The following is a 25,221-nucleotide window of genomic DNA, read 5'->3' as shown; positions in this document are numbered from 1 at the left end:
AATTTCACAACATCCTGGCTTACATGAAGTATTTCAGAAAAAGATCATTTAATTATGAATGCTGGCAGCAGAAATCACCTCCAACAATAGGTAGGGCGATTAAGGTTGGGAAGAAAAGATGAAGCACATGGACATACCCTTCTCTAGTTACTTTTATGAACTATGGAGTCCAAAGACTACAAATGAAAGATTGTATTACCACTCCTAATTAGAAGTCACTAAGATTCACTCTGCTTCTTTATCTGGGCTTAATTAGTGGCCCCAATACCTTTCTCATGTCTTCTGAAAGGTCAAATGTGTAAATGTGTTTCTGAGCTGCTTGGCAAACAAAAGCAAGGTAGATGAGAAATAAAAATTTGTTAAATATTAATGAAAACCAGTGTTTTGAACTTAGGAAAAATAAAACAGATCCCTTTTCTGCCCCAGGAGGAAGGTCCATGTGAGTGGGGAAACAAAAATATTCCTTTATATACGTGTGTGTACACATAACTATCCACGTCAAACTGAACATATTTCAAAGCTTACATTGTCTCCAAACCATGAGGTATTTATATTTTTTCACTGATGCATTCATTTCACAGCCTAAACTTATAATTTCCACTGCACAGAACTACCCTTGTGAAAATGTATTCCAGTGAGATGAGGACAGAGCGGGGGGGGGCGGGGGGGGGGGGGGGTGGGGTGGGGTGGGAAAGATGTATGTGAAATTCCTGAAACACTATAGCAACTCAGTATTTGTTGGGATTCCATTCAAAGAAGTCATATGAAGCCTTCGGAGAGCTGGCATGCAAACAGTTTCAGTTATGATGGTTTGTCATTCAACAAATCAGTCAGAATTAAAATAATCTGACTGCAGCTTTGAAGTGACTTGCAGACATGTCTACTAGGATGTGTTGGTTATTAAGCAAAGAAATTTTGCTACTGATATTAGAGCACATTAAAAATATCTCTTGCAGAGCAAGATTTGAGGGAGAGAAAATGGTTGGGGAAGAAAATTATACTCATTAATAACAAGTCTATAACCAGATTATAAAACAAACATGCCAGCTTCAAACAAAGAATTCCCCTGACTGTTAATGTATTAAATACCTAACTCACTTTAATCATCTGAACAAAACAAAACCATGGAGAATACCAGAGCATAAGTTTTGTTTAATAGCAGGTCAATTAATTTTTAGGTTATAAATAACTTTGATCACTGCACACACCAAAGGCATAAAACACTTCCTAGGACAGCCCTTTAGGTAAAATACACAGATCAGGATTCAGTATGAACTTCAGTATTTTAAAACATGAACAAAACATAGTTCGGAAAGTATTCAGTTCTGACTCATATATGGGAATAAAATGGATGTCTCAGGAGTAACACGCCAAATTCTAAATAAGCGTTCAGAAACAGGAATACCGCACTTGCGTAAGGTACTATGCCTCAGAAAATTAATAAAATAAAAAAAGAGGCCATGTATCTGTAGCTTGCAATTGGTCACTGTTAAAGCAAAAATACTCTTCATGATGGCAAACACTAGCTGTTCATCCACCTACCTTTACTTCCAAAATTATAAAAGGTCAGATAGAGTGCATTCACAAAGTTACAAAAATTGCACCCTGCCTCCACCCCACCCCAAAAAAAAGGGAGGGGGTTAAGTGTACCTTTCCTATTTAAAATCAGGAACATGGAACTAGAAAGGACCACCTGCATCTTTTCCCATCTCAGGCATCACTTCATCCAGTTATCCCACAAACTTAATGGATTTCATGTTAGAAGAACTTCCCTCTTTGGAAGGCTCCTTTTTGAGTCTGGTTGTCCCAAAAACATAGGAAATTTTTTCTTCCTATTTCCAGCCCCAATTTATTCATAGCAATTTAAATAATACCCTTCCTTCAGGTAATAGCATACAAGTGTGATCTTGATAAAAATGAAACTAACATGTCACAGCTTCCTGTATTTTCAGCAAATAGCTCAGTCAACCCTAAAATCTTGTTCCTACACGCTGGAGTTAAAAGTTCAACACAATGGCTGCAACAGATGTCTACCCACATCCTTAAACAGACAACTGACTTGCCTGGTGCTGTCAGAGAAGTCTACAGATGCCTGATACAACATTGGAACTTTAAATATGCAAGAGCCTACATTCCCTATCCAAGGCAAATGACTTTTATATGGATTTCACAATAGAAGTTATTTGTGTAAGAAGAAGAAAGCTGACAGCTAATACAGCTATTCCAAGATTATCTTGTTAGAGGTGTTTTGCCCACATTTCTTTTAACTCTATTTTTTTTAATATTTTGTCTTTCCCAGTGACTTTGAAAACAGAGATAATGAAGCAATTCGTTGCATGCAGGGGAAAAAAAAGGTTAAAGCTTGCAGCCACTTCCGAAAGTTTAAAAGGCTATGACTTTGGCTAACAATATTTGTAATTTCTATGGTGTTGTTGACTCTGACTACAATTTTCACATCTACATAAATATATACGTACACATATATGCATGCGTATATATGTATTTTATATGCGCAGACTTGTGTAAGCCTAATGTTGCCACTTTTACATCATTTTACTAAGTAACACAAAGCATGCTTATATCATTTAATGTATCCAAATGTAACAAATTTTATGGGCAACAACTGCATGCAGCCATGAAAAGGCTTAACTTGCATTACACAAAATGAGTATACTTTTTCCTGGTGAAGATGCATAGTTACACGTTCAACTTCTTTGATTTTATGACTGGGATCCCTCTACCCTTCCCAAAGGCAACCTTAAAAACTTGTTTTCCCAGCTCCCAAAAGGTACGCTCTTCAAGTTGTTGGATTAATACTTTACTCACCAATGCTGCTCAGAGAACTGCTGCTTTCAGAATCTGAGGGCATTATGGACAGCACACTGTAAGTAGACCCTAAAATTAGAAAAATAAAGACAGTGTTACTTTTTTCTTTTCCTTTCCCCAAACCAAGCTAACCATTCATTTTCTTGATACTGTAGATGCCAAACAAATTAAATTAGAGAACACATCACTAACGCATAAAAATCTAACAGGAAAAGTATAATTTGTAAATGAACATTGCACTGTGCGCTGAGTAGGGAAACATTTTGGATGAAATGGTAAAAAAAGAGTTCAGCAAAATCCTGAACTAATACAGTGGTTATTTCAGATACACTGAAAATACAGAGTTGCATCTCTACATTGTGAAGATTATGAGCAATACCTGTGACAATAGTCAGAATCTATTTTGGTTTCTTATCTTTTTACATGTACCAGCTCCTATTTCATTCTGTAACTTGATTTGTATTCTTATCCTCAAACTTCCTTAAGACTTAGAAATTTCATTTCACTGGTAAATAAATTTTGCTTGCATCCATTTGCAAAATTCAGTATCTGACCTTAAAAGCAAGGACCTACAAAGCTATCTGCTGTTACTGATGATAGCAAGTTTTTTCATGTATTTATAGATGAATAGACAGAGGCGCCTTTTAATTTAGTTATTTTAGAAGTATGCTAGATTTTACTTACCAGAAGAACTAGAAAAACAGGTTCTACTTCAAAACCTTACAAACTAAACAGCTCCACCATCCCTCACAAACAGGATAAAAGTGCTGCAGTAGAGACAAGGAGTGATTATGTGCAAAAGCGATTTGAAATCTGGTCCATTTTCAGCACTAGCCAGGATGTGAGACCTGTCTTCACAATAGCCAAGCTCAAAGACAGTTTTGATACTTTCAGGAGCTGCCTTTCCTATAGTCCTCCTTATGTTTCAATATTTGTTTCTTCCAGTCTCTTTGAAATTAAGAAATAAAAGCTGAGAAGCAGCATGAGATTAAACACATGGACCTACCTTTGAAATAGATTAAAGAATGGATAGGCTGGAAAATAAGAAAGAAATCCTAGGTTTTGTTCATCTCCTCTCCTTCTTATTAGAAAAAGACATGACATCTGTAACTACCACAGTGTTAGATGAAGGAAAGACAAGATGTGATAAAATAAGTTTACTAACAACACAAGCAGTAACAAGCAAAGTGAATCAAAAAAAGCACACACACTTAGGACCTGATCTTCAGCTAGTAAAAGTGACATGGACCCCAACTTTAATGCGGTGTGTTTATTTATCTTGACAAAGAATAAGGCTCCTACATTTGATAAAAGGAGTGATGTCTAGGCAAAAGCAAACTTAAACAAGTACTGGAATGCAAGGAAAACTCCCTCTAAGCAAATCCTCCAGTTTTATTAGGAGACATTGCAGAAAGTACGTACCAGAAAAGGAAATTAATCTTGAAGTAGACTGTTTAACCTGACAAATCCCTGTGAAAAATGATTCAAAATGCATTGGTTACAAATAATTCTAGTTGATTGTATGGAACGTAAGTTTTTTGGTTTGTTCTGATTTTTAAATAAAACATATAACAAGCATGTCACTGACACACTGGCTTCATGAAAAAAAAAATCTGTTGTGCATTTTTGCTTCCATTTCAAACATTTCCACAGAACAATTTAAGCTGTGTTCCTATTTCATTAACGCTTATTAAAAGCAAAATAATTTCTGCATTAATTAAAATCAACCTCTTTGCATATTCTAAACTCATATGACTTGCAGTATTTCTTGTAGTCTGGACTAGAAGGATCAGAATCATAAGGGAAGCTGAAAAAAGCAGATCAATATCCTAAAGTAGAACATGACAGACAACGTGTATTGAGATGGTATCAAAACTGCGTGGGACTCAAGCACAATAAAACCATGTGCCAAGAAGTGACACTTCATTATACTCGGCAATTTAAGGCAAAATTTCCCAGTTCCTCTAAAAGATTACATAGGAGTCCCATACCTAAGCAAACTTCTACTGATCATTAGCTGCTTTCGCTTCTTTTTAAGAGCGGAGAGAGAAAAGACTCAAAACCTCATCATCTTAGCTGATCTTGCTTTTATTTATCATCAAGAAGCATTGATCCTGTCTTCTTTTCCTGCGTTAAAAGCCAGAGCCAGGACTTAAAACAAGTTAAATTCTGCTCTCTGGAATAGATAGAAAAGTTTTGTGAAGCTGACGTCATCAACAGATAAATTAGATCAGATTTGTAAATGCAAGATCCAGTATGCAAGGCAAGTTATCACAAGAAAACGTACAATTGTGAAGAGAGGAAGAATCATCTGAGCCATTCATAATTCCTCACTTCTAACAGGAAAAAAAAAAAAAAATCTAGTAGCATTTGTTTGGCTTCCAAGGCTGGCTGTGGGTGTGTTTAGTTTTGTTTTGGTTTTAAACTACACATGTGCCACCTTTGTCATCAGAAGCAGCATTAGTAAGCATCAGAAGCAATAACCAGAGGACTCTACATAGCTTTCACAATATTAAAATTCATCTTTAGGTACTGAACTGATACACATCCACATATCCAATTCAGGCTAGAATAGCATTGTACTTGATGTATTCCGCTTGATCAAACTAGCAGTACCTCAGTAGTACCTGAAAATGCTCCAAGACAGAGTTTCCCTACTCTATAGGATGCCTCCTCACATAAACAAAAATGCTCAAAACCACCAACACAAATTCAGATACAGGCAAAAAGGCAAGGAAAAAGGCACAAGCTGGTTTCTATAACCAAAGGCACTAGAACACCCTGTTTATTCACGAGCTACACAACCATAGTATTTTAAGAAATTTGTTGCAAAACCACCCCCCTCCCTGTCCCCTTTGCTGAGCAATTTTCCACTTTATTTCAAATTCTTGAAACTTTCTGACTGTCCATCTTGTCAAATTGCACAAAAAATAAGACCAGAACACAAAACCCAACAAGAAGCCATGACTACTTTTTCAGGTTCATGTTGAAAGTGCTTCACACCTAGGGGTTCACATGCCTTTCACCATACTTTTCCAAATATTTTCATACTTTTCCTCTAGTATTCACCTCGCATGCCGAAGTTCCCCAGTACAAAAACTTCCTACATTTGATCTCAATTCACTGACTCACAACAATTGCTGACATATTCTTTAAGTTCAAAATTACAACTTGAAATTACAGGATTCTGAGAAAAACAGTAGATACTACTCATACTTCATTAAAAAAAAAAAGGTGACCCGTCTTTTACAGATACACATCCATACAGAGAGGAAAAAGAGCATAAGCATCCTGTCTTTGCATGGCAGACTTGCTTTTGGGGCATTTCTTTTTTGCTCATCCAGATTTAAGCTTTGGATCGGTTCCTGGCTATATTAAACAGCTTTGGCAGAGCAGAGGGATTTAGAAACTGCAATGGTATATACTAGAGAATCTTAAGAATCCCATTTCCTTCTATTTTTAACAATTAGAGCATGTCAAATATCCTTAAGTTATTACTGTCTTCATTAGTCAGATGACAGGAAGGCCACTTAAAAACTCGCAAATTCAGGAAAGGAACTAGTTGCTTAACTGTAGAAGCCGCTTCCAGGGACAGCAGAGGAACTGGGTTCTAATTTGCCTCCATCTTTCACACAACATCCACACAGAAACAGTGATATATATTTCCCTCATTAAGACAGATAATGATGGTGGAGGGAAAAAAAAAAAAAAATTACACGTCCTAACAAGACACCAACTGTCTAACCAAGCAATTTCCTCATCAGCAATGCCAAAACTAGACTTATAGAATTAAATTACTAGCACAGAATAAAAACAGAACATTTTCCTCTTCTGTATTTCTAATATTTGAATTGTGAAACACCACATAACACTGGGCATCACCTGTACTTCAAGGAGAGACTTAAAAAGACAAGCCAGCTAATTTCATAGCAAAGCCTCCAAAACAAGCTTGCACTTGGTACCTTCTGTAAGAAAGCAGCACAAAGGATCAAGTAAAATATCTTCTTGGACTAAATGCTAAATTATTGAACGACTTTGGAGAAAAACACACTATGTTTGAATTTCATTATGTGGACATAACCTGAATGTCAGGGTTACCATGGCTGCGTAGAACATTCTCCTCCTCCTCCATACAAATACAAGTACGTACATAGGCTCTGCTCATCACTCTAAAGTATAGTGTATCCAAGGGGACTGTAGTGGCAAAATAAGATACAGGGACTCAGCTTTCCAGAATTCATTGCACATATGCTTTCAATTTTTTTTTTTTCCAAAATGTATATTTTTCTCTCAAATATTTACAAAATTATATCTATAATTCAACTGAAGGTTATTTCATCTTCCAAAATTTGCTGTATTAACTAAGTGACTGTGCAGGAATAAGAATAATTACTCCCCCAGATACACACCTTCAGCACAGGGCCAAAGAGGCAGGTATACTAAACCTGTTTCAGTGTGTGAAGAACCAGGGTTTAATTCAAGGAGCAGTAGGTGTTTCATCCCACTAGATGGGGAGTGCTCTGGTCTTAGCTGCACAGCTCTTGGCACATCACTCATCTTTAAGGATTGCATGAAGATCTGCAGTATGGCTGACTCCTAAATTAAGCATGTTTCCTAACTAAGAACACTTAGCTCATTGTAGGACTGAGCCTAGAAGAAACGTTTCTCCTGCTCAAATTTCTTTTGCTACGCTTCTGCTTTTAAGGATGACATTAAATGACTCTCTATGCTCCCCTGCTGCGAATTTCCGTTGTTATTCAAACTCTGCTCTTCCTCCCACCTCCCTTCTCAGCACAGCGACTGCCAGCTGATTCAACGTCTTGTCAGCAAATGATTTTTCTGATGGAGGTTCAACGGACCAGATGAGAGGGCAGCGTGACAAACATTTGTTTATCCACATCTCTGTGAACCAAACCAAACTGACTTTGGCAGGACTCCTACTTGCTGTGGGGGAGTGAAAAAGTTTGATTAAAACTGGGAATGACCCAGATTACAACATTCCCATTGCCTTTACAACAAACAAAACTGCCCAAGTAGCTCAAGATCACATGGATCTGCCATGCTCTATCTCTGAGACTCTTCTTTTCCTGGCAGCCTGTGCAGCCAGGTTTGTCAGAAACCATAAGACACAGTTATTCTTGAAAGCTGTGTGAAGTTCAGATGCTAAATTCTGACCTCACGCAAAACCTTCAGTTGGGTATTTGCTTCCATCCATGTCATTTATTTCAGATGTTTCACATTTATCTTTAAGGATATAAGTAACTCCAAGAACAAAGGTACAAACTTAACAGTAAAACAGTAGTATGGGTCATCTCAGAAAAAGTTTGCCGTCTCTTTCTCCACCTGCTTTTAAACATGGCTTTACTACTTATTCTGCACACCTACAGTTCCTTAATAGCGTGCCCTGCAGCATAAAATCCTCTTATTTTTAGGACAGCATGAAAACTAAATGAACATTAAACAGCTTTTTAAATAATCAAGTAGCTAAAAATTTTTAATTTTTATTTCCCAAATGTCTCGGTCTGTAACAGTTTTACAGAGACAGAGAGGGTTAAAAAGTTTATTTTTCTTTTACAATGGGGAAGACATTTTACAACAACCTATTTATGAAATATTAAGATATTAATATTAAAAGTGTGGTTTTGGAAAAGATAGGTATTTTAGTGCTTAAGCCATCTTTCAATTTCAAGCAATTAAGAACAAACTCTTGTTAAGGACAGAAGAGTCCTTAACACATGAACAACGACTTTGGCACCTTTCTCTGAAACATTTAGTAAAAACCAGCACTGGTGACAGAATAAGAAGTCAGGTTCATTCTAATTTAATATGACAATTTCTGTGTAGGTTTAGATTCAGAAAAGTTAAGTAACCTGCTGGAGGCCAGAGACATCAGTAAAGAAGCCTGGAGTTCAGGTGCTTAAGTTCCTAGTTGTCAGTCATACAGTCAAGTAGAGGATTTGATCTTCAGCTGTTAAAAACATCACTAGAGAAAAATATCTGTAAAATTCCTATTTTCTAAGCAACATCTGTTCAAAACACTTCATAGTAGAATAAACCCACAGACTGATATTTCTAAATATGCATTCCTAAGAATACCCTCTCCAGCAACATCTATACCTACTCATTGCTATAGATACTTTTTTCTTTAGCCAGGAAGCAATGCAGTGAGTTATACTGAAAAGAATTTACAACCTATCTTTAAGAGAAATCTAAGTCACTGAACTATTGTTGTGCATCTTACTACAATGTGAATTATGAAAGGAAGCAGATGTTGGTTCCTTCAATAAAAAAAGCAGAAGAGGGGCACTGAGAAAGGTAAGAGGAAAGGGCAAGAGACAAGAAAATGAGGTAGTTCATCTTTCTACATTATCACTTTACCATTAGGATACACTTGCTGCTGTCCACATACTTATTAACATCCTCTTTTCACACAAAGCATCCTCTTTTCACACCAAGCAGCACAGAAAAGATTAAAAAATCTTTACAGATCTGAATTTGCATAGTTTGATTCACAAGACACACATGATGATAGTGCTTCAGCTGACAGCATTCAAGCTGGTTTGTCATGGACATTATGCTCTAATAATGCCTTAAAGAGATGGGACAGAAGCAATTTTTAAGAGCCAAATTACCTTGAAGTTTTATTAGTAGGATAGCAGCTATTACCAACTGGTAATTGGAAGCAAAGAGGTACACAAACTTAAGACTGCTTAAAAAAAATGGAAAAAGACACGCCCAAGTATATCAGGTCAGCTAGAAATAATGCCCCTTGCTACCTTCCAATCTTTCATTTCTTTCTTCACAATTTATAAAATGACTAATTTAATCTCTTGCACTCTGTGAAACCACATCAGAAGTGATTAAATATATCTGCTGGAGCAGCAGGAGCAAAGATGCAATCGTAATTGCTGCTGCTATTACTTATTCAAAAAGTCCTGCAGCAATTCAGGATCTGAACGAGAAACAACTGCTTTAACCTTTGTCATCTTGCTTTTTGACTGGGATGGCTTTTAACTCCACTTTAGTGAGTGCATTTTGTCTTGACAAGTCATTTGTCTCCAACACTCCATTTCAGCTGGGGAGAACTGCAACAGCAAATTACCATGCCCTCCTCTTACAGCCCTGAATTTCCATTAGGTAGTGCAGCGAGATGGGCGATGATTTTTCAAGTTATTTTAAGGCTAACAGCAACATACCTAGCTACCGTGAAAATACCGGCATGCAAACTTACATTGCTCAGAATCTGGCGAAAGAACAACTTTTGGATTGTAGAGTTGCACGCACTGCCTTCACTGCTAACTTTCTTACAAGAGAAATGTGTATTTTTGCAGGCTAACACTCAGAAGGCAGAGAAAAGAATAACTGGCTCAAGATTCTTTAACCTCAGCTTTTAGTACAGAGAGGAAAAAGCTGCATTTAAAGTCAAGTCTTAGTAAAACTGCAATGCAGGTAGATGAAACAAACTGTCACATATTTCCGCTCATGTGGATTATACAGGTGGTCCTTGCATTATTACCACTGCAGCAGTGCCGTCTTCTGTTCTAAAAATGTCATGTGGTATTACAGCTGACTACCTTATCAAACAAATACAGGAATCCTTTTTATGAATTACTTTTAATATAGCTGCTTTAACAACACCAGTTAACCTATTCTGGGAAAACCCATCTCTATTGCACTGATAAAAAGGCAGTGTACCCGTTAATTTGTTCTCACTTCTAGCCATCAGGAACATTACATTTGTTTGCTGGATTATGTATGATAAGCCAAAGGCAGGGGGGAAAAAAAAAAAAAAAGAGAGAAAACATAATAGCATTTTACTTTTTTAATAAGCTTCCTGCTATCTCAAACTCTGTTTCTCTTAAAGTTATCTTCTTAATCTAGATTACTCATGAAACTATACATAAGAGGATATAATTAATTTCATTTTTAAGGTAGAGAGATGTAAATTTTCATTAAGCTGCCCAGATGACTAAGATGCAATAGAGGACATTCACCAATCCCTATCCCTCTAGGAGAGGAAATCGGATAACATAGGGCCTAAATCCACTTGGCAAGCACATGCTCCTTCAGTACTCCATCTGCACAGTGTCCAGCAAAATGGCATTCTGATCATTTGCTGGATATTCCAGGTATTGCTGAAGGGACCAAGGCTTCTTCAGCTGAGCAGTGCAATGATGGCAGTCACCAGAAAGCAGCAGGCCCTCACAGACCGACAGAACCTTGAGCACAGTGCTTTTTGTCCCTACGGCCATCGATAAGATGCTATGTCCAACAGGGAGCAGCTACAGATTCCTGTTCCTGGACACACATGGCAGTGAGAGAGCATCAGCACACCACCCATCCACCCCTCACCCAGAGAGCACCTGCAAACTTCACTTTTTGTGTTCTCTGTATCAGCGCTCAAAGCACATCCCAGTTCTGCCTACCCTTACACCTAGCCTGGTTTCATCTGGTCCCAGCTGCCTATTCCTCAACACTGTCCGAAGAGATTGTGGTAAATCAGACCCGTCTACTTCTAAAAAGTTTCTCACCTGCCCTGTATCTAGATAATGATTGGTTTTCATCTGTCAGACATTTAGGAAATGTCATTTTCAAGGCCACTACTCAGTCTTTCTGATCCATTTTCTGAGTTTTATTGACAAGTATAGGGCAGATAAGTTAGACACTCTGGCAAATAAGAAGTTAAGGAAAAGTCCAGGTACATTACTCTTGCTATGAATGGTCTCTATCCACAGGAACTCAGACTTCAAATCTGCTGAACCTGGTGCTGACTACTAAAGCTCTTCTGGGCTGTAAATGCATAGTATATGAAGAGCTAACTGGGCAGCTCCAGACACCAACACTGAAGAAGCAGAGACGTAATCTGGACTCATCCTAGGCCATGACTGAAAGGTAGTATTGCTCACTAGAACTGCAGAAAAAAAACAGGTGAATTGGGAAATATAAGTCACCCAGAAAAGTCCACCCCAACCTCCTTTAACGCTGGGGTACAAAATTTTTAAGAACATCACCAAGTTGAGAGCTGAGTGACAATTCTTAAAAATAAGGAAATATTACAGATCCAATTTTATTCTGGAGGAAAGAGGGATAGACTCACAATACACCAAGTCACATGTCATTATTTGGGCTGGGAACAGACACCTCTTAGAATATCCTTCCCTCTCATTAAGCTTTGACAGAAATAGTATTCCTGAATGCCTTCAAATCTCCTTCCTAGCTTCTTCTAAGCCCAGATAATAATGTATTCACATCTATTTATCCTAGCACACTAACCAGTTCTTAAAGGTTGAAGAAAGGCTTGTTGGTTGTCCATTTTGTTATGCAGCACTCATTCCAGGGAAACCTCATTTTGCAAAGTTATTTCGATATCCGGAGGCAATTCTTTACATCAAGCTATATTCCAGGAGCTTTGCAAGTAATCTGACTAAGATTTCTGGAGGATGACACTGTCTGCCATTTGCAACTGACCCTAGAAGATATAAGTGAAAGGAAATTATGTTCAGAAAATACCCACAGGCTATGCAGTCAAAATCAAGAAACTGTTGTGGGATGAAGGTGGTAAATGCTATATCCCTGCAAATGCATTCTCAATCAGCAACAGCTGCCTTACTAAATTTGCAATGGTGACAATTAAGAAATCCAAACTTCATTTAGTTTGAACAGATACACACAGAACTTTGTAGCATATTATTTCATCAAATAATTGTACAGTCAGGTAATATGAATGGCAAAATAAAATTTAAAAAATAGCATTAACTCTACAACTAAATGCTATATTTAATATTTAATTTAAATTTTTGGAATTAAATCGAAGTAGCCACCTAATTATGTTTGTAAAGAGGCCATGCCATAAAAAAACCTACATGGAAAAACAAAGGAAAAAGCAACCACAGGCATTTAAAACTGCAGACACTGACATTCAAAAGACTAGAAATCTACCAGGTAACAAGGAAAGCAAGCATTAATTCCTCAAGATTAGCCTCTTAAAGCATCCAGTCCTTTCATTAATTCACTGTACCTTGCAACCAGGTATTTCCACTGCAGAAGCAGCGGGGGGCATGCCTGGAACTGCGGGTGACAAGAGCATCCATCACGTGCCTAATCTGAGCTTTTTTCTAGTAATTCAAACTTCACCCATAACAAACAAGCATTATGGTTCAAACTGGGTTTTTTAGGACAAGTCATCAAGAACACACGTCTACCTACACCCATCCATAAACATAGTCTAAATATAAGAACTGATCTGCCTCAATGATAATGGTACAGTTAAAGCCACATAGCTTTCCTACCCTGCAGAGACTTTTAAACAATGATAAATGGGTTTAACGTAGTTCTAGCTTACTCCTGTACAGCAGGAGAATTAGGCACACAAGGAAGAAAGCACCTGAACACAAAACACAACCACAATCACACCAAGGGGTTGTGCTATTTACAGCTCAGGGGGGGGAAAAAAAAAAAAAAAAAAAAAAAAAGGCCACTTTTAGGCCAGTCCTTTGTGATTCCAAGCAGAAGAGTAACATATCAAAGTCCAAAGGCTTTTTTCCCTATACCCATAATATCTACCTTATCTAAACATGCCCATGTACCATTTAATCTCGTAACGCTATCTTCTCTGAATATCCTTCTGATTTCTACAGCCCTAGCATACTGACAAGGACCAAACTTCTAACAGAAATATAACAAAGTAGTTGGAACACCCTTCTCAAAAAGCAGACCCTGTTACTATTCACAAACTGAACCAGCAACTGATTGAAGAAGTTACATTTACACAGTATCTCCTCATATGATGTTCTCAATATTAAATGCTATAAATAATAACTAATTAGGAAGACTTATGAGCCTGTTGTTTCTAGCCTGAATTCTCCACTTTCCTACAACTTGCAAACTAGCTCACATCTACTGCTCATAAGGATTGCAAAAGATGTATCATTACAATCAACCAAACTTGGACTGTGTGGGAGTCAATACTCAACACACCTCCTTTGAAATTCAAGTGGCATTATGAGATTTGACTTTTTCAAACCATGCACCTCTAGAAAAAGTGATTCATGTTACTTGGTATGAAAGCTGGCATAATGCTCAAGTAACCTCCTTTCAACCTTGAAAGGAGATGCATACTCCCCAACTAAGCCCTAAAAAATGAATTTTCCTTATATTGCTCTTCGTAGCATGCTTCAATATTCAGCCTCTATGTATCCCCCCTTCAGGAAAAACAACCAAAAAAAACATCCCAAGATGGTTTCATTAAGGTATGTCAGAGAAGGACTTTAAATTCAACTTTGTTGTGTTGTTACAATGGAAAAAACTACACGCACTTTCATACAGAAGAGGGTTCATATCCAAGCTTCTTCTCTCTTTTGTTTTTAGTGATTGTTACTTGAAATGGTAATAGAAAAGATATAAGTAAGCTAAACCATTTAATCTAAGATTTCTTGTCTCCTTGGCAGGTTTATTTTTTAACCCCACACTCTGCTTCATTTAAGAAAGCAGAAGTAAGGAAGAATAAAACATACAGCTTTTTTTCCCCCCTCCTAGTGCTGTAGACCAAGAAATCCTTCTGCCAGCAGTAATTCCTTATTAAATACATATACATATATATATATTCTGTATGTACATAATCTAAGGCTCTGCTCAGTAAGAGAGATATAAGTCCCTGTTACCTACAGACTTCAAGCCTAAGTCCCCTTCAGGACATTTACAATCACAGGAAGGTCATCAGAACTGTGTGAATGCTACTAGCACACAGCAAATGTTGCAGACAAAAGAAATGTTGAATCCATGGTAAAGTGACTGAGACCCTTCTCTAAAACTGGACAAATTGGACTAAATATTCTGTGTGTGTCTATACAGAATCTTTCCAGAAATGTACAAGTTTTCACAAAGGTTAATAGCTTAACCAGACAATTTTTGAAAGTGCCAAGCACTGATATGACCTCAGAAGAGGTAGTGGAGAAGGCAACGATATCAGTTAAGAATATATTTGAACCATAGACTGTACTTTTTTCAGAAGACAAACACACAGATGTAAAGAAGCAACCACACCTACGCCCTCATTTAAACAACGCAATTAAGTATGTCCTTAAGTGCTCTGCTGTACTGAGTGATTATTACAGAAGTCTACTATGAACCATTTACAAAAATAATTTGTTGCAGAAATCCCCAAGGGTAAACTTCATGTCTTTTCTGGTTACAGCTGCACCACCCACAGGAACTTTTCATCCCTCACCGGCAGGAACCTTCAGCTGTGATGATGGCAGCAATAGGTTGATATCCTCCTCCACTGGCACAGGCACTGCCAGAGTGTATGTGAGCAGACCTATCCCTGACACACACAGGGAATAACACAGGAAAACATTGCTTAAGCTTCCTAATGGCAGAAGTAACACATGTAACTACATACAACAAAAAGCCACCTTCTGTGTACCAGGGAGCTCATGCATACAAATGCTCACACTACCTGAGAACTAAGAGCAGAGAATGCTAGAAAAAAAAGGAACTCATCTGGAAGCAATTATGGTATACATTCCTCTCCCCCTTTTTGCCTCTTCTCTGCAGGACATGAGTGCTGCTACTTTTCCTTCTCTCACGGTCATGGCAGGGCAAGGAGGAAGCAGCGTCCTCAGCCTCTGCTGTGGCTTCACAGAGCGGTGAGGCAGCCCTGCATGGCCACATGGTGCTTCGCAGTGCTGAAGGAGTTTGCTTGCTTAGACATATATATTCCTAGGGGCTCCTTCTTCCAGCTTCATCTTTCACGTAATTCCATGATGACAGACCCTGTTTGAAGGCTAAATGAATTTTAGAGTCTAGAGAGGACTTTTTCCTGTATAGCAAGAGCATCAACATGCTAGGTGGGCCTTTTAGCCTTTTTGAGATTATTATCTGAGGAGAAAGCAACTGCAATTGCTGCAACTCTAGCAAGTTGCAGAGCGGCCAATGACTTTAAAAGGGCTTAGCTATGAGCTTTTAAGCCAAGAGGTCTGGGTTACCAAGCAAGCAACTGCAGTGAGCATACAAAGAATAACTGGGAACTTGAGGTACTAGTGACAGCCAGGCAGATCTTTGTAACGGGAGGATTTTTATAAGCCAAATATTCACCGTGAGATCAATTATGAGGAGGAAAAAAACACCTGCAATACAGGCAGCCAAATGCCATCAGCTCCATCAATTCTGGAAAAAGTTTTAAAGTTTAATGCACTGATGATGTATCTCCAAAAGACTGAAATCACACGCTTACCAGGAAGCAGCATTAGCGTTACATGACAGGGCACACTGAGCTTAATGTGTAGCACAGCAGACCTCCCTGGAGTCTGCAGAAGAGACACAGGCTAAAAATTCAGCAAATGCACTCAACGTCCAGCATGCTACTCCAAATGCAAATACAATGCTCTAGTCCACTAAGACAGTGACAAGAGAGAACACAAAAGAAAACAAGACTACAGCACTGAAGAAGTAGGATGTGGTATATTGGACAGCACAAGTCAGAGCCCTTGAGGGGAGAAAGAGTGGCCTCCCACCCTAGATGGGTGACTGAGCCAATAAACAAGTCAAGATCTGTCCTGCTTGGAAAGTCACCTGCCTGTCAGGGAGTTGTGGTTTCCCCTCAACCTTCTCTCACCAACATCTCTCGGAGCAGATGAGGATGCTGCCTCCCCATCATCACTACTTCTCAGGCATGACGGTTGAGTGAGGACAGCTTTAGCATTTAGGTTCAGCTCCTGGTGCCAGCACAGACGTGCCTTAAGCAAGCTTGCCAGGTGATCTGGAGTAGCAGACAGACTGCATAACACTTTGCAACCTCCTCAATTAACCATATAAACATCCACATTTTGCTGTTCCCATATCAGCAACGGAACAGGCAGTAAAAATTGTGCCTCCATAGGTAGCCTTGAAACAGGCTTTGTTGTGTAGGCTTAACAGCAGGCTTTGACACTTCTTCTCCACTTTAAGCCTCCAGTGAACCAGCCTTCTTTACATCTCTTTCCTTGAACAGGCTATGAAGATACTGGGGATGTTCCTAAAGGAGAGGGTGTCACTGAAAGCAGCTACCATCAGGATCAAGTGTTTCATTTTGTTTCTCATATCAGCAGTAGCCATGAGAGCAACAATGAGGTCAAGAGGGTGTGCAGGGGACAGAAACAGCATGAGGAGAACAGCAGTGGGTTTAAAAAAAAAAAAAAAAAAAAGCGGGGGGGGGGCGGGGCGGGAGACACATCCATTGCATCCATTGTTTTCCTCACATATACACTGCTTTCAGTATGAAACAGACATGCAAGTTAAGCACTGACTAAATCATAATCAAAACTGAGCAATTCCTATATAGAAAGAAAAGGCTTCCCCCTAAAAAAACCAAAAGACCCCAACTGAGATGAATTAGCATGCTACTGTACCCATAACCACCAAATGTTTGAAAGACATTACAATGAAGACCAAATTCAAATAGTCTGTAATATGAAAAAGTGCTTAGCAAATGACTAAACACAGGTTGAGACGGATCACAGTTTAGAAGCACAGGATTAAAATCTACCCCATCATGATTTATAGCAATCTTTGATACTGCAACTCTTTCTACAAGATGTTTTCACCATTTTTTTATTTATTCTCACATAGTACCACATCATCTGTTGTTACAGAAGTATTTTTATTCTATATTTCCACTAGATAAATCAAGAATATTCAAGATATTTACATTACAAACAACTAGGTTACATTCAACTACAATTTTTCCACATCCATCTGTTCTTAGGTTGCTGCAGGATTTTAATGTTAAGAATACATCATTGAAAAAAAATAAAGTAGGAAGTTCAATTGTGTAAACTGAAGTATGTAAAAGCAAATAGACGATTGGAGCTCAACTCAACAGTTCGGTCTTTTCTAATTGTGCTGTAAACCACAAGTTCCTCAAGGGAAATACTATATCTTCTCTGCTTGGGTAGTATCTTCCAAAAATTGACATTTTTAATACATTAGAGAAGATTTGTCAGAAACAAGTGTGAATATTAGTTTTGATCCATTAGAAAGTGGTTCACATTTCAAATCCACAATGCAACAAATCCCCAAAGGTTTTTAATTTGTATGAAAGCATATAACCATCTCTTTTCTTTCATAAATAACATCAGTGGAAAACTTCTGAGAAAACTTAAATTCTTCAACTAAAAAGAAGGTTAATAGCATGTAGCTCTTTAAATCATTCTTTTCCCTTCCTGTGCTACACTTTATCCTGCTGGGAAAACAAATCCTGCAACTTTTCACTTCAAGGGCCAAATTTGCTTTATAATTAGCAATGTTTATGCCGATTCTGTTCTACTTAAAATGCAAAGAACCTTCCAGAAATATTTAATGAATCAGTACTTCTAAAAAAAAAAGAAAAAAAAATATGCATAGAAAGGAGATAATTGAAAAAAAATGAGGGACAAGAAATCCAAGCTACAGTAGAGAACCCTGAAAGCAAAAACTGAAAACTTGTTTCCAATCAGAGGAAACATTTAAATCTTTATAGACTTTCAAGTAGGTCCAGACTTTTCTGGTCAAGGGCAAAGTCAGATAACCTACATGCTACTATTCTCGGTATGAGGACAACAGGATAACACTGCAAGATTCAATCCAGAGAGCACTCTTTCTCATTTTTTTAGCACGTTCTCTGTATGTATCCACTAACGTATCCTGACAGGTGTGAGTTTGGAGGTTGGTCATATTCATTTATTTTTCAGTTTCATAAAGTATGCTTTTCCCCATTCCCTAGACAAATTATCAGAGGGAAGTGACTCAATGCACAAACGCAAATTAACACTTGGGAAAACAAACAATCAAAACACCACGCAAACACCCTCCACCTACCTAACAAGAGCTGCCTATCAGTCCCCTGCACTATAAACAAGTACAAACATCAGAGTCCTATAATATAATAAATAATAAAGTTGCTACCTTTGGGTAAACTATTAAGAGAAAGAAGAGTGTAAACTGAGGGAGAGTTGCTAATGCCTCTGCCCTGCCTAGGGAAACTCCCATGCTACCCAACCACGTCAGCAGAAAATGAAGCTGGTGACTTGCCACCAGTTCCACACATAGAAAATGCAGGAGCTGATTGTTCAGTCTTTGCAACTATCCAAGATAAATTGAGCAGAAGCATCCTCCCAGGCATACAAGAGAGGCTTTATAATTCAAAACTGAGCTCAAGTTGCATTTAAGATCTGGAGCATGCTTCATTTTAAAAACATCAGAAGTTTCCCCATCAAAAAGCAAAGCCTGAAGTGCTTTTTGGTGATGCCATCCAGACGCCATTACCACATGGAAAGGGGAGCCATCAGGAAAGTCTCGAAAAACAAAACCTTGAGTATCTGAGCTACAGTGACCCTTTGGAGAGGCAAGCAACACCCCTGTACTGGAAACCTGTATTAGGGAAGTATGCTTTATTAAACAAGACAAAGAAAGCATCCTGCCTGGTTACAGTGCTTACCAACCCCCTGCTACCCTTAGGCTGAACCCCTGTAAGCATTCCTAAAAGTGCAAATACTAACCACTGCTATTAATCACTTCACATTTGGACACAGTAGATCAGCATCATCTTGTTTTCAAGACAAAAAGATTCTAGTCACGACTTACATGCTTTTAAAAAAAAAATATCTCCCTGGTTCCTCAGCTCACCATAAGGAGAATATTTGCACAGATTAAATGATCACCCACTGATTCATGCCTGCAGGGCAAGTACGTGTGCTCTGGCCAGCAAGGTTCAGAATTCATCAGAAACAACATATTGGCAGATTTGGACTTGGGATGATTTCACCCACACACACGATGATTATCACCTACACAAATTCACAGCAGATACAAATAAAAGCAACATCTAGCAAATGAGTAGCAGGGATAAGGGGCAGCTAGAGAGAACAGAAGACTCAATATTTCAAAGAAATGCTGAAGATAAACATTCAAGCAGAAAGACCAGATCAAACAACCGGGCCATCATGTTTTACTGGCACATGTAGAAAGGCACTAGAATTTGCTTTGTGTTTTCAAACCTACACTGGATCTTACGAACCATTCTCCTCCCATCGGATCAGGAAGAAAAACAACTAGTAGAACTAGTAGAAACCCGATAAGGAAATCCATGCTGGCAGCAAAGTTATTCTTGGTCCATTAGGACACAGGAATACAATGCAAAGAGGCAACCACCTTCCTTCGTGTTGCCCCAGTAGTAGAAAACAGAGCCCTAAGGAACCTGCTGGCCCTCTATTATTCTCACCCCTCCTATGTGGAGGTGGCTCCTATCTCCTCCTCATATCTTACTGTAGAAACAGATCTAGTCCTAGCTCTTAATCATCATCTTTCATCTGCTTTCCAAGACACTGCTTATCTTTTTACTAAAGGCAAACTATTTTTCTTTTTTATTTTTGTCTCTCTTAGCAAGAAAAAGGTAAGAATTTTCATCACTTTGGGAAAAGGAGCTCTTATGATTAGTATTTTTGAAGAAGAGAAAGAAAAGCTATGTTATGAAAGCAAACAGACCAATTTTTATAGGACCAGAAAGTCCCTGCCACAGCCCTTGGCTCCAAACACACTCATGATAATCTTCCAAAACATCCATCATCTCATCAATATTCCTAACTGTTTCCTACCCAGAAATACAGTATTTTCAAAACTAGAGACCATGGCTATATCTTCTACTTTCCAAGAAATGAGGGAAGGAAAACACTTGCACACTTTTATTTTTTTAACTGAAGTCTTAAATAACAACAAGTGGCAGCACATAATTAGTAAGACAGGTGGATTGCTTATTTGATTCAATTTACCAAGGCGGTTTTTTGCATTATGAGTTAAACAGATGTAATTTGGAACAAATTACATCATTTTTCTGTTGTAAGTCTTAGCATAGGACAATAAGAGTGGCTGGATTAATTTCTTAAAAAAAAAACCAAACACCCCTCCCCCCAACAAAAAATATTAGAGTGTCACTGCTGATATACAGAAGCAAGATTAGGTTTAGGCTTACCTTCCCAAAACTATAAACTGTCAAAAAACTGTAATTTTCCTGTCCCAAACATCTATAGTTGCAAGATCAACAGTATCTTAAGCTAAATGCAGTAGCCTACCTTTAGAAGAACATGAATACGCATCTAGTGATGACTGAAAGCATTATTACTGTTTTTAAAATTTCAGATGAAAATTTCTGTTAGAACACAGTATGTCCATTCATTGTACACTATACATCTATTGTTCTTCCCACAAACAATGAAAATAAAGTTAATTGATGGTTTTAGACAGCCAGAAGTTTTAGCCAGCAATATTCAACATGAAAAAAATAGACATCAACCTTAAGAACTGTTAAATTACTGGGCATTTTCCCCAAAATTAATGGGAAGCAGAAAGCTTTCTGAGAAACTGCCAACACAGTAATAACACTCACGGTGGCTCAGAGTCTGTTCTCCAATGGCAAAGCTTTGAACGACCAGAAATATCTATAAAACACTGTGCTGTTGTGAGCAATGCAGGCATGGAAGAGGAGGATAAAAAAAGAATGGGGAATAGACTACTTGCAATGCAGTATGCTATTTAACAGCTGGGATAGGTCTGGAGAAAATCCTGTGGTGTGATAGGAAACGCTCACCTATGGAGGAGGAATGTCAATGCTAACACATTCTTCAGTGTTGTGCTCCCTATGCCAAACTTCCAGGGCGCTTGAAGGAACCTCTTGTGTTCCTGTGACTAGAAGGTATAAGCACAGATAGCCTCAAGTGTGCTGAAACTAGTGCAAAGAACGACGGTAGGATGGTGGGAGAGATAAGTGGGGAAGTTTTCTCGACTGTGCATTCTGAACCATGTTATGGCACAAGAGCTCTCCTGCTCTGTGACCGCTGACCTCATTGTGGCAGCTCAGCCTGAAACACAGCTCTCAACTTCACATATCCACAAGCAGCACAACAAGAAGCAGGTACAGTACAAGAAAAATCCAGAAAACAAATCACAGCCATGTAAGGCACAATAAACCTCTAAATGGGTGACATCTTTTCTATGCGTTTTGGTATTATGCTAACACATACTAAGTTAAAAAAAACCTAGACAGTAAAAAACCAATTTGAAAACCAAAAATTAATCTTCGCACATGGGCTTTTTTCCACTAAAAAAATTTCAGCAACCTCAAAGCAAAAAAAAATCCTGGATAGTACAGCCTACAATTACAATTTAGCATACATATGCTTTCCACAGGTGTAGTCAAGCAATATTAAAGCTGTAACAGCATGTTTTAAGAAGAGTAAGGTGCATGAACCAGAAGCCCTAAAGAACAAACCGCAACTTTCATTTTAAAAAGTCCTGCTGCCTCTGTCTTTAGCTGTGAATGGCATGAAAACTGTCAGTATGGCTTGTATAAACACATAGAAAACTGGAATGATAAAACCCTCCCTGCTACCAAGACAGAAGCTCCAATACAGCACTATTGTAGTTATTAAAAAGGCAGGCCTAGAAAATTGTGCTTATTATCTCAATTAAAATATTACAGAGGAATGGATGTAGCAAAAATTTTATAAGAAAGAGCTCCGAGAGTGCTTTTAGACTTCTGGAGAAGGGGATGAAGTTGAGAAACCTGAGCTACAGCCAATGTTCACTTGTCTTGATATTGCTATGTCTGCTCAGACAGCAAACAGTGCCACCAGAGGGGGTGCCAATTACCATTCACTATACTAAAAGACAAATGTATATTCTAACATTTCATCTTTTACCAAATCCATGAACACGGTAATCTAAAACATAGCAAAAGCAAAGTTTATTTCCCCCATAAGATGCACGTTTCACATAATTTAAGCATCATGTCAGTAAAGCGAACAGTAAAGCCAAGCATTCATGTCCCAGGAAGAAGCTGCTGACTGTTCAAATCTTAGTCTTCACACAAAGGTGAGGGTGGTCCCCATTCTGCTTATTTTTCCTCACAACAGCCAGAAAATCTCTTTATGACCTGCAGGAGGCATACCATCATCTCAGCACAGCTCCAGCAGAGACAACTGCTGTGCACCACCTAACTTATTTTCATCCTTAGGGACTTCTTTGTTTTGTGTGTGGAATAAGAAGCTAATATGTAGGAGGAAATGCTATTCGTCTTTTCAAAACTTAGAACCACATTAATTTATTGCAATTTACTCATTCTGAGATCCGTTCTCACTACTGAAATATTACACTATTGCACAAGTAAAAGGACTGAGAATGGGTTTTATTTAGGTCTCATACCTTCAGTAAATAATGCTTAAAAATAATCTCCTTCATCTGAGTGTCTTGTAGTGTTATACATTACAGATGTGCCTAACAACCTCTGTGTGTGTGTGTGTGTAGGCACAAAAAGGCTCTGGAACACGTTTCAAAATCAGCTACATGTCTCGCTTTTCTCATTAAAAGTATTTTTTAAAATAAGCTCAATTATGAATGAGAGTTTCACAAAAAACAACAGCTCCAAACTGCAGCCCCACTTATGCCTTCAATCAAGCAGGTCTTCTAAAAGAGCCTGGCAAGCTTCAGAATCGATGCTTTCAGCCATGCCCCATTCAACACACACTGTGCAGAACCAACATTGTGAGAATAAATTAACTTCTACAGGAAAAGCTATGCATTAATGCCCCTCGCTCCACCCAAAATATAGACTGTGGCATGTCCAAAACACAGCAATTTCCATTTGATTCCACAGCTGCAAACTCAAGACTTTGTCACAAACACCACCACCAATACAAACCCTCCCATGGGATTTCCAGGAAAAGTTCTGCAAGACCTTTAAAACAAACAATGAAAAAAAATCAGGAGGGGATACATTAATGAAGACACCATGTCTAAGGATGGTGACTAGCAAGACCTCCCTTTACACAGAAGCCACTTGTAGAAAGAAAGCCCTAGTTAGCAAAAGCCAGGTTTGTAACGCCTTGGTTTTTCAGTCTCAGCAGCTAGTAAGACTATATCAACTATACATGATTATAAATGGAGGAAGGTATAAATTGATCCATCACACTTGCACATAAAGAACTTCAACATCACACTTAGAAGGACCTTTCCTTTCTATCAAACTATAATTTTGCTATGATACACATGCAGACCAATGACATTCTTGAAAATTTTTCCACAAGCCATTTTAGCTGTTGCTAATCCGTTACTAGAAATCATTTAATAGTATTTCTCTAGAAAAGCTGACTCTGTAGGAACCAACATACAATCTGAAAAGATATGTAACAGGATTGCCTGCTACAGGTTCTGTACAAAGCCAAAAAGGCAATATGGCTCAAGAAGAAATCACTCCACAGCACATATATGGCTACAACACATATATAGCTAGGGGCGGGAGGAGAACAAAAAAACAAATACATTTCTTTGAAGGAAAAAAGAATGCTCTTCCCCCATGTGTGGCTTTTAATCAGTCTCTAAACAGCCACAGGAAGCCCTGGTGGTTGGGACTTCAGCTGAAGAGCTTCCCATACCACTGAACACTCACTGAAAGAAGGAAGTGGGTTATGACACCGCCACAAGCAAACCACCAGAAAAGCACGATTTTGGTCTCAGAATGTTTCACTTCTTCACACTGCACAATTCTTACCAGGAACCATATAAGGTAATGGCTGAATTGGATGTCAGACTGTTTAATTTGCCAGCAGAAATGTTTTTACTCCTTTAAAGGAATTTTGGCAATTTATTTCAATTAGTTTTTGCTTGTAAACAGCAACTTTCTGTATTTTACAGCCAAACTACTGCAAAGAATGGCTGAAATATATCAGTCCACTGTTCAAGATGCAGATCAATGCTATAATCAAATCCCTCAAAGAGAGAAGAGTAGCATAAAGGAATTACAAAAGGAAAAAAGAAACACTACTCCAAATTTTTCACATCCTTTTTCCATTTCCTTTACAAAACCAAGCAGAAAGCCAAAAGAATAGCCAACAAAGAGCCCACAAAGCTACTCAGCACCAATGCAACCACTCAACTTCCCAATACCTTTCAGTGCAGCTTTACAGTAAAGCATTTCTGCTTCTGCTCTCTTCCAACTCATCTTCCATCTCAACTCCAAAGATTACAGGTTGATTGTACAGACGGCATCTCATATATGCTGCTCCCAAGTCCTACCAACCCAGCAAAGCTTTGTCATTATCACGTTGCTATTGCTATTCCTCATCAAGTCTGTGTTCCGCAAACAGGTCTCTGATTAAAGCCAGACAAGTTTGCTTAACAACCATAGTCATTATCACCTGGTTTCAGGTGCTGCCTGTATAACACTTGATTTTCATTATTTTTACTACATTACAGCAATAAGGTATTTGTTGCACTCTTCGGCATTGCTTTTGGAATGAGTGAGACCAGCAAGCAAGTGCTCAGAAAATGAAACAAGCCTTAAGCTTGAGTTAATGCAAGCTTGGGGGAAAAAGAATTAAATAAAAAATA

The 25,221-nt window shown here is 38.3% G+C and overlaps 1 protein-coding gene across 4 annotated transcripts in view; it reads right to left on the bottom strand.

Annotated features, from left to right (window-relative positions):
* DLG5 (discs large MAGUK scaffold protein 5) overlaps positions 1-25,221 on the bottom strand; it is a 113,505-nt gene that overhangs the window by 68,332 nt on the left and 19,952 nt on the right. For 3 of the 4 annotated variants that reach the window (XM_075025655.1, XM_075025658.1, XM_075025656.1), the window contains exon 2: positions 2,827-2,895. In XM_075025655.1, coding sequence (XP_074881756.1) covers positions 2,827-2,895 — 69 coding nt within the window. Of the gene's footprint in view, positions 1-2,826; positions 2,896-24,777; positions 24,852-25,221 lie in introns of those variants that run through there. The other variant, XM_075025657.1, reaches the window with a different exon arrangement.

The sequence above is a fragment of the Buteo buteo genome, chromosome 4, assembly GCF_964188355.1.
Source record: "Buteo buteo chromosome 4, bButBut1.hap1.1, whole genome shotgun sequence".
NCBI classification, from domain to species: domain Eukaryota; kingdom Metazoa; phylum Chordata; class Aves; order Accipitriformes; family Accipitridae; genus Buteo; species Buteo buteo.
This window is presented reverse-complemented; position numbering and strand designations above follow the sequence as displayed.